We start from the raw sequence: 17,474 nt of genomic DNA on the forward strand, positions 1-17,474 counted from the left end.
AAAGTGTGTTTATCATCTTTGTGTATTAATATACACAGACAAAAATGTTATAAGAATGCAAAGGTTGAAAAGTTAAGCACTCAATAAGTTCGCAAGTGTCCCCCTTGTTTATATGTATTCTGCTACTGTCTTTATATGATCACATACTAAAATGACTATGGATTTAGGCCACTACTGAGCACTTTTGAAAATCTCATCTAAACTCTGCAGTTCTCAACCTTTTCCATACTACCATGAGAAGGTTACTCACCTTGTGCAGTAACTGAGGTTCTTTGAGATGTGTGTCCCTGTGGGTGCTCCACTTCAGGTGTCGGTGTGTCCCGGTGCTGCTAATCAGAGATTTTCAGTGGCTGGTCAGGACACGTGTGCGCAGTATCCATCTTGCGGTGCCATTGGCGATTCAAGTGGCATCTGTGAGTCCCGACCCCCTCAGTTCCTTCTCTACCATAGAGTCTTTATTGCAAACTCCAAAGTAGAGGGGAGAAGGATGGGTAGTGGATGTAGGTAAGTGAATTGGTTGGTTGAGGTGGAATGAAGATAATATTTTGGGCATAAACTTAGGATGTGTTCTAAGTGTCAAAGAATATTGTGCATGGTGGGTGAGCCATGAGAGCCCCATCTCACTGACTCTTCGCGCCAATATAATGGAGACCAGGAATGCCACTTTCATAGATAAGTGAAGTAATGAGCATGTGGCTAAGGGTTCAAAAGGGACTTTTAAGGAACAGATTTAATTCCCATGCAGGCATAGGTTCTCAGATGTCTATGGCACATTCCTGATGGCTCTGTGCTGCCAGATGTTATCTTGTTCTTTGGTTCTCCTATCCTTGAGGCTGTTGGGTGGATTCCAGTCTGCCTTCCGGGGGTCCTCTGGTTATTTCCACTTGACACCTTCTTCAGCTGATGGACACTGGATTCTTAGGCTGGCACCTCCCTGATCATTCAGTTATTATCCACACCAAGCATCCATCCACATACATCCTCTATCTCTATTTTAATCACAATTGTTAACAAAGCGAGATGAATACAACAAAAGGGCGGGGAGTCTCTGGGTGCCGTTTCTGTTGTTACAGAGTATTGCTTTGAGTCTCTCTCTGTGTGAGTAGTTGTTGTTACAAAGAATTGCTTTGACAACAGACTCTGTCTTAGAATGTACTAACACAATTAGCAGCTTGCAAGTTTCACACAGACAGGGAGAGAAACAGTACCAAAAACTAACAGACCTCTTAATTAGTAATACCCTGGAATTTAAACTGTGGGGAATCAAACTCATTTGTGATTTTAATACAGAACTTCTTTAATATGGTCCAACATCACTTGGTAATCAAGTGGGCAAATACCGACCTCCCGTCTACCTGTTGATGGAAGGACATTATGGCCACAAGGTGAACTCTAACCAAACTCATAGCGAGTCCTGAGTGCTTTAGGGATAATAAATAATCCATGATTAGTGGAAGTGGTGCCTGGCCTGCAGATATTTTCTTGTTTTGGCACCACAGGAAGAATCTCTTCCATTTTTGGAGATGGGTAGTATGTGTGTTGTGCTTCCTACTGTTTATTAACACTTGTTTTACCTGTTCTCAGCAGGCTAGTTCGTCCGGGTGGAGCCATGCCTTCAGATGAAGTCTCTCCACATCCGGGTGGAGGATTTGACTATTGTCCTGAGAGAGAAGATTCCATAGCAGAGGGAGAGTGAACGGCGTGCAGATTGCCATGCGTGTCAGGTAAGGGAACCAAGTCTGTTTGGGTCATGTCGGTACTATGAGTATTATTTTGGCTTTGTCGGTTTGTATTTTGTGTATCGCTCTGGAAATCAGAGGTATTGGTGAGAATGCGCATAGGAGAGGAGCGTTCCATTTGATGAGAAAAGCGTCTCCCATGGATTGTGTTCTGAGTCCTGCTCATGAGCAAAACTTTGTACATTTCTTGTTTACCGATGTCACGAACTGATCTGTGTGTGGTGATCCCCACATGTGAAATACATGTTGTGTTATTTCATTGTTCAGTTCCCATTCATACTCCTGGGAAAACTGTTTGCTTAAAGTGTCTGCCATCATGTTCACTCGGCCTGGGAGGTATGCTGCTGTAACAGAGATGTTGTGTTTTATACACCAGTTCCATAGTTTTAGGGCCTCCATGCATAAGAAGTGGGAATGTGCCCCATCCTGACAATTTATATAGTACACATGATGTTGTCGTGTCAGGATCCTTATTGTTTTACCTCGTATAATAGGGAGGAAATGTAGGCACGCATTGTGGACCACGTGTAATTCGAGCAGGTTTATGTGTAAGTGTGTTTCCATGGGGGACCACTTGCCTTAGATTGCATGTTGGTTTCGGTGAACTCGCCATCTGATAAGTGAGGCATTTGTTGTGATTTGTATGGATGGCGGATCTTGTTGAAGTGGGATGCCTGAGCACACGTTTGTTGGGTTTGTCCACCATCGTAGTGAATGTAGGACCTCTGAGGTCAGCATGAGTCTCTTGTGTAGGCTGTGCTTTTGTGGAATATACACTGAGTTCAGCCATCCTTGAAAGCAGCGCAAGTGTCGTCTGGCATGTTTTACAACAAAAGTGGTGGCCACGCTGTGTCCCAGGAGTTGTTGGCAGGTTCATGCAGACACCCATGGGCTGCGATCACCAAGATGAGGGAGGTCACTGCTGTGAATGGGGGCATCGGTAGCAAAGCTTTGGCCTTTACAGAGTCCAGCTGTGCTCCTATGAAGTCCAGTTGTACTGGAGTTAGGGTAGATTTCTTTTAGTTGATTTGTAGCCCTAAGGAGTGAAACAGAGATGGTTTGTCGAGTGATGTGTCATGTTTCTGTCCTGGTATGGCCTTTTAGTAGGCAATTGTCTAAGTATGGGAATATCAATATTCCCTGTCTGCACAGATGAGCATCTATCACCGCAAGGGTTTTGGTAAAGACTCGTGGAGCTGTCGACAGTCTGAATGGCAGTACTCTGTATTAAAAGTCATACTGCCATTGGAGTGCCACCTGCAGCTGAGGATGGTTGAGAAAGAACTAAGGGGGTCGGGATGCGCAGGTGCTAGTTCAATCATCAACGGCACCGCGAGACAGCTACTGCGCATGTGCTTCCCGACCAGGCACTGCTACCAAAAATATCCAGTCAGCAGTACCAGGATACACAGACACCTGAAGTGGAGCACCCACAGGGATAGCACTTGAAGAAGAATTTATGCTACAACAGCAAAAACAGGACACATTTTTTACCCCAATGTGGAGAAACCATGGCCTCAATTACATCCACAAAAGCAAGAATTCAATGTTGCAGCTTAAGTTGCCCATATTGACTTCAATGCATAATTTCAAAAGAAAGACTTAAGGTGGTTAAACATCTATGCATGGGAATTTCAAGGCACATGGTACATTAATTAGTCTCATCTTAATTTCCTTTTTATTGATACTGAGGCTTTCAACATTAAGGAAACTCTTTGTTTCTTTGTTTTGGGTCATTTCATTTCCTGTCTGCTACAGTAGTTGTAAAGGAAGAAGAGTGGAAATTTCAGCAAAGTATGAGACTGTTGCCACACTACTGACCTCCAAATTGGTTTTTTTTTTTCATTTAGTTTTTAATTAAATATATACATTCTCCATGAAAATGTATGAGACTCTGCTTTTATGATCTATCAGTTTCAACAGTCTCTGCCTGAACAGAGTGGACTTCCAGAAACAGATCTCCTTGATGTTTCTAAATTCAAGAGCACTTCACACAAACACAATTTTGAAGATTTCTCCAATCTTATTTTGTAATGCTGAATAATGTTAGAGCAGTCATGTGGCTGAGAAGATTACTGGCTATTGGGAATAGGAAGTTTTTAAATTTTCTTCCATCTGCAGGTCCTAAGAATGAAGTACTGGTAGATGAGTCCTGTAGTCCAATGATTCTCAACCATTTTTCATTTGCAGACCCCTAAAATTTTTCTAATGGAGGTGAGGACCCCTTTGAAAATCTTAGACAGTTTGCAGATCCCCAGGGTCTGGACCACAGGTTGAAAACCATGGTTCTATGGTAATGACAACCTTTTGTGGACGCCTCAGACATAGTCTGTGAACCTCCAGAGGTCCGCAGAGCACAGGTTGAGAACCTCTGATGTAATACACAGTTTTAAAAAATATGTAAGAATTTTGAGTTACAGGGCTTAAAATATTCATATCTCCAAATATGAAGCCTAACAGTCTGTTGCTAGTTCTGAGAACACCTGAATCTATCATTCCTGATGGAGCCCAGCTTTTTAAGTGTATTCTTTCCCTTTGGGTGGCTTATACAGATGCCAGTGAAGTTGAAGATTAGAAGAACATGAGCAGGCAATTAACAGTGGTAGTGTTGTCTTTGTTGCCTCCATCTTCTCATAAAAAATAAACAAATGTTTAAAAAAATCCATCAAAATAGCTATTCTTGTTGCCAAGGAATACTTACACCCAATGTATTCAATGTTTTCTTCTTAAAGGGATGACGACTGTGTGTGTGCAATAATTTCTGAAGTGAAAGAAAAATAAACCTTTTGATCTACCATCTATATTTTTAGTCATATTAGGCACATGCTACTATGCACCTTTTTATACCAGATCTGGCTATAATATCCTTCACCATCAACCCAGACAGTAGAGTGAAAGACCTAGTTGCATACCAAAGGATTCAGGGAGAGGAAATTAGGATGTAACCAATATGTATTTTATCATATAGTCCAAGATATTATTGATGGATGCAGCTGTATCTATAAGGGTCAAGTAATCTACCATGGAGATTTCAGGATCTTGGATGAGGCCTTCACCCCCCTTCAAACATTAACATTTGTGTGTGGGAACTTTTGGATAAGCCAGGAGCAAGCTGAGGCATACCCCCCGTCTTAAATAGATTAAAATGACTTAGCAACTCCTGCATCTCTTGTCATGGGCCACATTCTCTGCTGGAATAATTCCACTGACATCAGTGAAGTTATGTCACCAGAGTATTTGAACCATAGTCTATCAGTGATGGCCTTTTTGCAACAGAGAAACATTTGACTCCACTAAGGGGACACTTCTCCAGTGTCAACATTCTGAAAATAAAAACAATATGCAGTATCAACATTTCTGAAAATAGCTGTCCGCAATGCAAAAAAAAAGAACTCCCACCTGTTTCACCTTCCCTCCTCTACACCAGAAGAAATTAACTGAAGATAGGAAATATATGAAGGAAAAATTTCCCCTGGGTCCAAAGTACTTTTTTGTTTGTTTGTTTTAAATGTACAGTTACTGGAGTCAGTGACAGGAGTGGAATCAGAGTACTCTTTAAAAACAACCCAAATGCCCTGAAGGGGAAGATATAATGAAATGTAGTTGTAGACTCATTGTCTGCTTGGAAGAAAAAAAAACTATACGATAATGGAAGTGACAGTTACATTTCCCCAGCAGGTAAACACTGCATCTGGGTTTATGTCTTCACTGGAGAGTTAGCCCAGACTCTTATTCCGGTGTTGCTCCATACCCCACTTCTATCCAAACACAAAATCTTCTCACCTGAGATAAGGGGGGCTTTCAATGTGGGCTAACTGGCATGACTGGGTTAGAGCCTAGTTCCGCTTTCACTTGGGCTAGTAATCCACCCATTTTGCAGTGAGGATTCAGACTCATAGTCCTCCAATGTCTTTCCACAATTCCCAGTGGGTTCCCAGAAGGACAGACACGTTTTCCCACAATTGAGTGGGAAAGAGTCAGAGTGGCTCAAATATTGCAACACAAAAGAATCATGGGATATGCCCCCAGAAGTCCTACCAACATACATGGGTGATTACAGCTCCAGTGAGGACACCGTAACTTGGGTAGGGCTATTCAAGTAATTTCTCACACCTCGGCTAGGGTAACCCACGTATGCTCAGACCTGGGTGTCAATCACAACCTAACTCTGCAGTGAACATTTCGCAGGTGGGTTCTTACAACTACAATACCCACCTGCTGAAGTGAAGAAACAGATTGACAGAGCCAGAAGAGTACCCAGAAGTTACCTACTACAGGACAGGCCCAACAAAGAAAATAACAGAACGCCACTCGCCATCATCTTCAGCCCCCAACTAAAACCTCTCCAACGCATCATCAAGGATCTACAACCTATCCTGAAGGATGACCCACAGATCTTGGGAGACTGGCCAGTCCTTGCTTACAGACAGTCCCCCAACCTGAAGCAAATACTCACCAGCAACCACACACCACACAACAAAAACACTAACCCAGGAACCTATCCTTGCAACAAAGCCCATTGCCAACTGTGTCCACATATCTATTCAGGGGACACCATCATAGGGCCTAATCACATCAGCCACACTATCAGCGGCTCGTTCACCTGCACATCTACCAATGTGATATATGCCATCATGTGCCAGCAATGCCCCTCTGCCATGTACACTGGCCAAACTGGACAGTCTCTACGTAAAAGAATAAATGGACACAAATCAGATGTCAAGAATTATAACATTCAAAAATCAGTCGGAGATCACTTCAATCTCTTTGGTCACTCGATTACAGACCTAAAAGTGGCAATTCTTCAACAAAAAAACTTCAAAAACAGACTCCAACGAGAGACTGCTGAATTGGAATTAATTTGAAAACTGAATACAATTAACTTAGGCTTGACTAAAGACTGGGAGTGGATGTGTCATTACACAAAGTAAAACTATTTCCCTGTGTTTATTCCCCTGCCCCCCACCGTTCCTCACACGTTCTTGTCAACTGCTGGAAATGGCCCACCTTGATTACCACTACAAAAGGTACCCGTCCCCCTCCCCCGCTGGTAATAGCTCACCTTACCTGATCACTCTTGTTACAGAGTGTATGGTAACACCCACTGTTTCATGATCTCTGTGTATATAAAATCTCCCCACTGTATTTTCCACTGCATGCATCTGATGAAGTGAGCTGTAGCTCACGAAAGCTTATGCTCAAATAAATTTGTTAGTCTCTAAGGTGTCACAGGTACCCCTTTTCTTTTTGCGGATACAGACTAATACGGCCGCTACTCTGAAACCTGAGTAGCTCTGGACAGTGTCACACCATATCACTTAGCTAGAGCTGGGTGGATTATTCTCAGGGGACAACTGAATGAACATAAGTCATTTTTCTATTTGTTCATATATCTGTAAGCACTCTGATTTTTACAGAGTTACTTATTTGATTCAAGGTTTGTGCAACCATATTTATCCAACTGATTGCTGGTCACCTATTTTCTGTACATATTTTGCTTTCACAATTGATACTTCTACTTTTGTTGCGTGATCACTTAAGTTGTATGGTATTGCTTTTTCTCCATGACTGTATGGCTCCCAAATATACAAAAGGCTTTTCAATGGCTGTGCAAATGCTCTCAAAATGAATGCTCTTCTGAATAAATATTCTCAAACTTTAAGTCCAATAGCCCAATAACTGTATCCACTGGTCAAGCATCAAAACTTTCTTTGGACCTGAGCTGTGGAAAAAATACTTTTGTTTGCAGTAATGAGCAGAGCATTCTTTTCAGACAGACATACATTCATTAACTTATGGTTGGAGCTATATCTACATTTGGCATCTGTAGTGATATCTATGAACCATGAAATACATACCCAGTAGAGTGCCAGATCAGCCAGAATGGCAACCTAAAACTAAAGCTGCCATGTGCATCTGTGGATGTCCTCTTCTGTAGGCAACAGCATTTCACAACAAAGTTTCTCTTTTTAATTCATTCTATTTTATTTTATTAATTGATTCAATTATTGGCCCCATTCCTTAGGTGCAACTAAGATTTACTGGACACAGCATGTTCTTATAGAAACCCACAATCGACAAAACATCGCTGGCATTAACATCCTACACAGCCTATTCCAAAACGTATGGAAATTTCCAGACAAGACTTAGTTAGGATGGAATTAAGGTTTTTCCCAGGAAATAAACTATTACATACTGGCCAGGTCTTTCTTATTTTATGACATCTGTTGAGGTAACAACTCAGGCTAATTCAGTTGTTTTGAAAATGCAAACAGATTTGACTATTAGATTTCCTTTTAATTATTAACATACCGGAATGGTTGTTACTGACCTTAAAAAACTAGGGTAAAGGTAGCAATGTTCTATTTAGCTCTGTTTTATGATTTCATATAGTGCCTACCACCAGGGCATTTCTTCTGCGTTCAACGTTTATATCAGAACATTTGATGAAACTGTGACATGATATGGGCTCTAGTGCCATCATTCTGCCAGTGATACACAGCTCTACATGTTTTTCTCAGCAGACACAACCAGCTCTGTAACTGAGAAGTTGTAGAAGAGATGGTAAAAGTAAAAATCTATATATATAAAAAAAAAAAAGCATTAGCAATAGAATCAAGACATTGAAGAGTTTTTTCTAGACAAAGTACCAACCACATTTTTATCCACTTTATTTGTAATTTCATTTGAAAAATATAACTGGTAATATACCAATGTTCAGAAAGTATAAAGAAAAGAAATTATAGAAATGTTTACTTGAGCAGCATTTTTGTCTTATCAACCAAACCATTATAGGATCTCTCTTATCTTTACCTCCTTCCTGGCTACACATTACTTCCTGGTCTCAATTGAAATGCCAGAATCTTTTCCCAACCCTCTGGAAAGTAACAGTATCTGTACCTGTACATCAATTTCTCAGATGTAGGTTTCTCACTCCCGCAACTGAACTCAAATCCTTCAACTCCCTCTTCTGAATTTCCTCCAAATTATCTATATAAAATATAATGAATGTTGAAAGGTACTATAAATTTTGGATCCATATGAGTGAGGAAACAATGACACATTAGACAGATGCCAAACATTACAGTGGTTCGACAAAAAACATCCATATCAACATTTTTTCCAACCTCAGATTCTGACAGAGATTCATCACCAAGGCGCACATACACGTCTTTAGTCCCATAATCCATATGGTCTTTTCTTTCTTCCACCATTCAAGACTGATGCAGGAACTACTGATAAGTAAGGGCTTATCTACATGGAGACACTCAGGAAAGTTAAGGTGAATCAATGAAATGTGTGAAGTTAATGCACATAAATTAAAGCCCACTAAACCACAGTATGGATGCTCTCATTCAGGAGTAAACATCCTCAGAGGAGGATTAAGCTACAACAAACTAAGGACTGAGTTAGACATGCAGATCTAACGTTCTATTACTTATGTGCCTTAACTTGCCTGAACATCCCTGTCTAGACATGGCCAAAGAGCTAGTAATTATCAAGAAAAGAACAAAGTACAATGCAACATAACTTTGCAATCAGACAGAAGTACATACATTTGTGTTGGAGAGGGAGAAGTGAACTTACACACTTGAAATCTTCACTTTAATTAAAAAAATAAGTAAGCATAATTACTAATATGTAAACTAACACATTTCAAAGAGTTGGTTTTTAAATGCCGGCTGTACATGAAAGTTCCAGGTGGACTTTAACATAGATCCAATAAACTGACTAGAACATTCAGATTTGATTATATTATCCTGCTGCTAAATTAACCCTTAGTTTCAAATGTGTATCAATGCTTACTTTACAAGTTTGAAAAACTCCCATTTCTTTCTTGCTTTCAGAAGAAAAGGTGCATTGTATTTCAAACAATTTCATCATCCACCTGTACTTCCCACTAAAAAGTATAAGTAAAATGGCATCTCTGACAGATACCATTCATTATAAAAATACTTAAACATAACAAGCATTTCCAAAACTGTTCCAAAAATTAATTATATATTTCTTATTTGGTAAGCAATTAGCTAAACTAGCTAAATCACCAGTTTTTCTTAAAGCTCAGCCTAGAATAGAAACATCTGAGAAAGTGAGATAACAATTCTAAATCTTATATTCTTCATTGCTCAGAAATAATTTATAGACTACATCATAATGGGAGAAGGCCAAATGGATCTTTCCATTGTATTCCAAAATCTTTCCTGATGATTAATGTTTGATGCATCTTACAAGAACACAAAGAAAAAAGTGCTTGTTCAATTATCATTCATTAGAATGATTACTAAAGATCCCCCTAATGATATTTCTGTACATTCAAAAAGCTAAACAAAATTACTGAATACCAATTTTCCTGCTTATCATTAGTTAGCTCAAGAGTGGCTTTGTGTGTGCATACCCCACACTGCAGCTTCTCCCTAAGAAAGCATGAAGAGGCCTCAATAAAAAATGCATTTTACCTACACAGCAAGGGTGTTATAATTGCCAAAGTCAAGACTTACCGTGGAATAGCCAATGAACATTAATAAGCATATTAAAATTTTTTAGTCCAGACATTCATTTTTTCAGACGTAACACACTGAAATATCAATCATCAGCATTACATTCAAAGCTTTGATTTTCCTTGGAAGCCAATTCACCTCCATGAGCACAAAGAGTAGACTTTTTCTCCTTTTCTATCGTTTGTAATTTTACAGAAAAGAATCCAGATTTAATGATGACCTTGTTGATAAAAAAAACTTTATTTCTATTAGCACTTTCCAATATACTTGAATTGCTAGGATTAAGACTGGAAATAGTTGCCATATCAGATTTTATTTTCTTTGTAGACAACAACATCCACTTCTACACTACAAAGTTTGGTTGACACAAGTTACATTGCATACATCTACTGAAGTTTGTATATCAGTCAGTATTTGAACACTTGGCTGCTTGCATCAGTGCTGTGTGTACTAACCAGGATGCTTCTACCATCGTAACGTCAATGTAAAGAGGAGTGCATCCCAGATAGGTAAGCCTGCCCTGCCATCCAGTGCAATGTTTTTTGAGACATTTCCACAGAACTTTGTGGGATAACAAATCACCCAGGGAGTTCTGGAAGCTAGGGGTCAAGTTCCTACTATGCCACTCTCAACCTCCCATACTACTTTTCACAACCCATAATTTTTACGTCTTTTTCAAAATTATCACAGTCCCGTGTAGCACTTCTTGGCACACATCTTCACTCTAACAGAAGCATGGAGCTACAGAGCTCAGCACAATCGTGTCCTACTGCAATGGAAGAAACAAGGCTGCAATCACTAAAAATTTTTGGGAGAGGACTGCAGTGTAGCTTTCAAGTTTCGTTGAGCTCTCTCAAGACAATGAGACACATCCCTATTCTGATAAACAGAGTACTCCCCATCATCTAGCCCAATGAGCCAGATGTCAATCCTAACTCTGTTTGATCTACCTCTACCTGAGCACAAGACACGGATGTGACGTGTGACAATTGGATTGTGTAACCAGATTGTATGAATGAATTCCCTTACCTTTTGTTTTCTAACATTATACCAGTACAGCAATGAAAAGTCGATCCTTGTGCCTTAATCTGTTAATGGGCTGAAGCCATGTTTCAATGGAGAACAAAGACCATGAGGTGGGATAAGGGAGATGAGGTATGAGGGAAAGGGAAAGGAAAAGGAAAAGGAAAAAGAAAAGGAAAAAAAATGGCAAGGAATAATGCATATACGCAGTTACCCAAGCTCTCTTCCCTTTCATCGGTGACCCACCTGGCTAGACGGCTGCAGAGTTTCAAACAGTTCCTAGTTCATGGCATAGTTTTAGTGCCCTGCTGTCTCTCTCCCGCTCCTGCTTCCTCCTCATGGTTCATGGCAGGGATCTCCATCTCAGACTTCTCTGAGATGTCCGCAGTTGACTGCAGGGTTCAGGCTGGGTCACTGCCAAATGTGGCATGCAATCTGTTGTAAAAGTGGCAGGTCTGTGGGCAGCACAAAATGTGTTTTTTGCCCTCCTTGCTTGTAATATGCCTGGGGTAGTTCCTTCACTTTCATGCGACACTGCTGCTGATCTCTGTCATGCCCCTTTGCCAGCATTCCTTGTGCAGTCAGCCCATAGATGTCCATGTTTCTATGGGTGGTCCAGAGCCGTGCTTGCATAGTCTTCTTTCTACAGGCCAAGGAGATCCAATACTTCTTCCCTACCTCAGGCAGGAGCACATCTAGTAGCTTTGTCTGTGTGTGGAGCTGGCATGGTCAGTTGGCTACACACAGAAAAGGTGTGCTAAGTGTGCTCACCAAGGTGGGCAATCAGGAAAAGGAATTTCAAAAACGTGGAGGGGTTTAAAAGGTGTTGGGGGGATTCCAATCTCTGTGACCCTTGGGCTGGGGAATTCAAAACTGTGACCAGAACAGTCACTGTTACAAGGACAGAGGCATTGTTGGACAGGTGCTGGAGCACTGTTAAGGTTGGCACAATTAATGCAGTGTCTATATTTGCACTGCATTGACCTCAGTAGTTTGGCTATGGCTCTGTGCCACTCAGGGAGGTGCTGTTACTGTATCACTGTAACAGGCCACTTAAGTCGGCAGAAGACAAATATAAGTGTAGACACATGCATAACTAAGTCAACACAAGTGGACTTATGTCAACCTAACTTTGTAGTGTAGCTCTAACCATCCATTTTTACAATTGCTTAAAATTCTTTTATCTCTATAGTCAGACAAAATATCAATTATAGATATCCCCACACTCCATGCTGCAGCACCTCATTCCTTTGATTCCCTGGTTAGCACATTTCCTCGCAAACCAGTTTCTCTTCTGTGTTTATTTAGCCTCAGTAGCACCAAATAATTCTTCCAAATACCAGTACTCCCTGGTACCTAGATGATATGGATTTTCTTGCCTTGACCAATTTGTCTTTGTACTCTTTGTCATATATGATGTTTTGTTCACTAAGAGTTTCTGTATGAGACATTTTAGAGCCTTTTTTTACTGTCTCTCTAACTATTCTACACATGGTGTATTTTGCTTAGTCACAGAGGCATGAAATCATTAATCTTTGCAACAACATTTCCAAACTACTACTTCTAAAAATTCCATGGCGTAGACTGAAGATGCTCAGATTTTCTATGGAGGAATTCTAAAACTTCGCAATCCTACGACCAACACTATTGAAGGAACAACCTGACATCTGTTTGTTTTTTTTAAAATACTGAGTCATCTTACAGTATTTTTACATTCTTGCATCTTTTATCTTCTCTAGTTTATAACAGGAAACAAATGGTTAAAATGTCTTTAAAGGGGGAAAGAAGAGTTATAGCAACAATTTTGTTATAGCAAAAAAAAAAATTATCCAACAACTAGCTTAGTTTTGCCATAAACCTAAATTTTAAAACAGTTAGGTTTAATCTGAACTTTTTTCTAGACCCAGCTGAAAGAATTTTAACAATGGGTTGGAGTATTTCCTGAAGTTATATACATTAGAGGTACACAGAAATGGATGACCTTATTTCCTACTCTCCATTTGATTTTTTTTTTTTTAAATAGTGGTTGGTTACTCACAATTTGTAGTTTTTCTTGATAAACCTCACTTGAAATTTCTAGTACAAGTCATGGAGCAAATGTACCAATAATCACTTCAATATCGTTCTTGTAAAAATAACTCCCTTTAGCTCTAATCACACACGCTTAACTGTACATACTTGTGAATAGTTCCATTGACTTCAAAATACATAAAGTTAACTGTGCAAGTCTTTGCATGATTAGGTGTTTCCTGTGCAGTTTCCAATTCCACAACAGAGCATGAGGAGGCACAACCAATCACATTTGTGAACTGCTAATTCTAAACTTCCTCACTTAAAAACACTAGTAGCAGACCATAGAAAATGGGCTATTCCTCTCTGCTGTGGCTGCATAAAATTTTCTGGCATCTTTTTCTCTGAAGGCTCGATGTCAAACTGTTCAGAAGAAGAGACATACCACAAAAATAAATGTACTTACCCCACATTCTCCACTTAAGCAGCTAACACAGCTGAAGAAATTTTATGTAGAACAAACAAAAGTGAAGCAGCAGCAAAGAACTCAAACCATGCTACGATGCTGATAGCTCCTCAGATCACAAATGTTATGCAGGAAATAATTTTGTCCCACTTTTTAAACTACTTTAATGGATTCAGGCAAAGAAATAACTTCAGTCTCCTACAGCATATTTCTTTCATGTCTAAAGCTGTTAACCATAGCCAGAGTTGCTTTTTTAGAACTATTCCTGGAGCAAGGACATACATTCTGAAGAGAGGGCAGGTTCTGAAAATGCCACACAGCGTACCTTTCAACTTTCCAAGGCACAAATATGGGACACAATATGAAGGAGACAGAAAATTATTCATGCAGAAAATTTAAAATGATTATTCTATTTCTATTCAAGATCTTACACTGCCTTCTGTATTGCAGTACCTATGCACTTTACAAAAGTGCATTAAGTAACAAATATCTACCATGTATGGTTCTTTCTTTCTCTCTTTCATCTTCTTCCCAGAAGGAAAAATTATGAGCTATTTTGCTTTTAATCATTTGTACCAGTATACTGTGCTGTGTGTTTATATTAAAAAGACCAAAGTGGGTTTTGCACTTGAATCAGAAGACAGTAAGTTTAATGGGGGTAGGGGATTTAGATTCTGAGTTTATTCCTGACTTAGGCAGGCATGTGAGAAAGCTGTCTCCTGCATAAACAAGCTCTGTTCTTGAGGTAGACAATTCCATAGTGCCAGAGGTCTGGAGCTGTTAAACGTAGTCCTCGTCCTAGAACTACAAGTGACCTTTAAGGTCACCATGTTCAATAACTTGAAAGTAAGGACTGAGACCTTGAATCTGACATGATATTCTATGGGAAATAAGTATAGTGAAGAGTGGACAGGTTTGATATATTAATTGCAGACCTTGTTGCTGAGATGTGCTGCTGCATTCTGTACTTGGGAGTTTCCAGAGGGTTGATGAGGGTGTGTAGGTAGACTGCATTGCTGTTGTGTTGTCAGGAGAATACAAGCCTAGGTCATTGTCTACCAGGAAAGTCTCAATGAACTGTAGGAGGTAGAACACATTGTTTGCAGATGCTGATGATGTAGGATTAATTCTCTTGGTGTAAATATCAATAATCTCAGTTTCATGATTAATTATTTCTGATGCAAGTTATTCAAACAGAGCTGAGCAGACCAAATTTGTGTGGAATGTAAATACTGTGAGGAAATGAGTGACATCTCTAAGTGACGTAATAGTTGACTTAACCATTTAAGAAAACGCTCCTTAAGTGAAATATCCAGTAGTCAGCATAAAATTGGTGACAAACTCCTCACAGTAGCTCTTATTTTCAGTTTTTGTTATTAATAGTACTGAAGAACTATAAATGTTCAGACACAAGCACATAGCTAAATGGTACACCCAAATTACCAAGCTAAACAGGAACCACACATTTAAAACCCTGACAGCACTGAATCAGTCCTTATCTTTCTGAAAAAGATAAACTGAATTCCACTCAGTTTATGGTGTAGGAGATCTTTCGATGAGACCTTAAAAACACAAATCCCATCTATACCTTGTATACGTTCAAGCAAGGATAAGGACCCATAAATTCTCTGATGCCACCTCAAGAGGCAGAGTGGGGAACTATACCTTTGCCTTTTTCTCCCATTCTGCAGAAATAAGGTTGGAAACTAGGCCCACACTTTCATCTCTGTTCCCAATCATGAAAAAGGGTGGGGATCAGACTGATACCTTCTTCTCTGTTCCTGTTTCTCTACAGAGCAGGCTACTACACCCATATCGTCTTCTCCACTCCTACTACTGGAAGGTCAATGGCTTACGTTGCCACTTTCTTTTTTGTCCAAAATGCTAAGGAGGACAGGAAACTGGTCCCTGGCCTTCTCCTCTGTTTCTGCTGATGTAACATAACAAGTGGTGAAGTTGCAATGATGCCTCCTTCTCTTGTCCCATTCAGGCCATTACCGAAGTTCGAGTGGTACCTTAACGGATCAAGCAGCCTTGGAGGAGCTGCAGGACAGGCAGCAGCTAGTCCTACAGATTCTAACCTTGCAGCACAGGATCAAGAGCTGGTACAAAGGCTTGTTGACTCTACGTGGTACAAACACTCCCTCTCACAACATGGGTGTGACCCATGGTGAGTGCTTCAACTGCCTGGGCAGTGCAACAAGGGTGAATGATGCTAGGAAAAAAATCAACAAGATCACTATGAACTCTCCCTTATCTTGCTGCCACGGCCCAATAGGGATGGGAACCAGCCACCACAAGGAGTCTAGGAGTGGGAAGGATGCATCTGAGGCAAAGGCGCGCCAAACGAGGTGCCGTGCTATTTTTGCCGGCTTGAGACGTTCTCACCTTACTGCGCCACTTGCGCGGCACCCACCTCCTCCCATATTTATAACCTGCCCCACGCATTGATTGGCCGCCGCTGGCCGGGCGCTGACCACGCCCCTTTCCCAGCTGCGGCGCAGCCGCCATGTTGGGGGGAGGAGAGGCGGAGTTGTTGCCATAAAGTGAGCGACTGGAGTGGTAGAGCGGAGCAGCGCGGTAGAGGCTAGGGGTGGGTGGTGCATGGAGCTTGGGAAGGGGCGGCTCCGTGGGAGAAGAGAAGAAACAGTTGTTAGCGCTCAGTTGTTTCCTCGCCATAGAGTTCAATGGCGGATGCTGGGGTTACTGGCGGTGGCGAGATAGAGCCGGAGGAGCTTCAGCGGACGGAAAAGAACGACCGGGGCCTCCTTGGTGTGGAGAGCAGCGGCGCAGCAGCAGCTGAGGACAACACACAAAATGGCGGCCGCTCTGATAGTACCGCTGAGGAGGCGCTGCTGGTGGCTGCTACAGAAGAGAAACCCCCCCCAAATCTCAGCAGTAGCCAGCGGAAGAGCAGTGTCTCCACGGCACGTGAACAGCAGCAGCTACAACAACCTAGCGACGTGTTGGGGGGTCCTCCCCCTCTCCCCAAGACCCCTGAAGATCTGCCTATTAGGAGGAATTTTCAGATCCCCAGGAAGAGCAGAGAAAAGAAAGGTTGTTCCCTTCCTCCCCCCTTCTTCTCTCCCTCACCCCCCTCTTCATCTTATTCATTAGGGAGGCTCTTTATACACTTCTCACAGCTGCATGCAAAATCCTGCGGGTGTGGAGGAGGCTGTGGCATGGCTCCGATTAGAGAGGCTTCTGGGGATGAGATTTTAGTGTTAGAGGCATTTTAAATTCTCCTCTTTGTGTAAGGAAAAAAAAGTCGGAGCTTGAATTTGAGATGGTGGCTTAAAAATGGAAAAAGGCTGGATTTGATCAGGGTGGGCTTGGAAACGGTTTATCGCAGCCCCACTTCTGAGGTGCGTGCACACACACGCAGAGAAGATGGTTCTCTGTGGGACACACACGGATATACAGAGAAGATGGTTCTTTCTCTATCTTTCCCCCTTCTTTCCTCTCTGCAGGAGACAAGTACGCCTATATTTAGATTGAGCTGGTAAACATTTTATGTAGGTGTCTACTTCTGAGACACATGCAGAGAAGATTGCCCTTCTTTCCTTACCCATGGAAAGCTTGCGTGTGTCTCCATCTGTTTGCAGGAGAGAAGTGTGCATCCCACATTCATGTGCCCCACACTGGAACTGCTACTTGTTTGAGGCTACTATTTTTTTTTAATAGAACTTTCTCTGAAAGCCAGTGTGCTCTCTCTCTCTCATTTTCTGGGAGAGACTG

The 17,474-nt window shown here is 41.2% G+C and overlaps 1 protein-coding gene across 9 annotated transcripts in view; it reads left to right on the forward strand.

The window, feature by feature from the left end:
- The first annotated feature begins 16,310 nt into the window (after positions 1-16,310).
- The window catches only part of TASOR (transcription activation suppressor), a 55,426-nt gene continuing 54,262 nt past the window's right edge, over positions 16,311-17,474 (forward strand). For all 9 annotated transcript variants that reach the window (XR_013346696.1, XM_077822540.1, XM_077822536.1 and 6 more), the window contains exon 1: positions 16,311-16,793. Coding sequence is in view for 8 of the 9 variants with exons in the window: in XM_077822540.1 (XP_077678666.1) it covers positions 16,424-16,793 (370 nt within the window). In the remaining variant the exon portion in view is untranslated. The remainder of the gene's footprint in view (positions 16,794-17,474) is intronic.

This window comes from Eretmochelys imbricata, chromosome 7 (assembly GCF_965152235.1).
Source record: "Eretmochelys imbricata isolate rEreImb1 chromosome 7, rEreImb1.hap1, whole genome shotgun sequence".
Classification (NCBI taxonomy): Eukaryota; Metazoa; Chordata; order Testudines; family Cheloniidae; genus Eretmochelys; species Eretmochelys imbricata.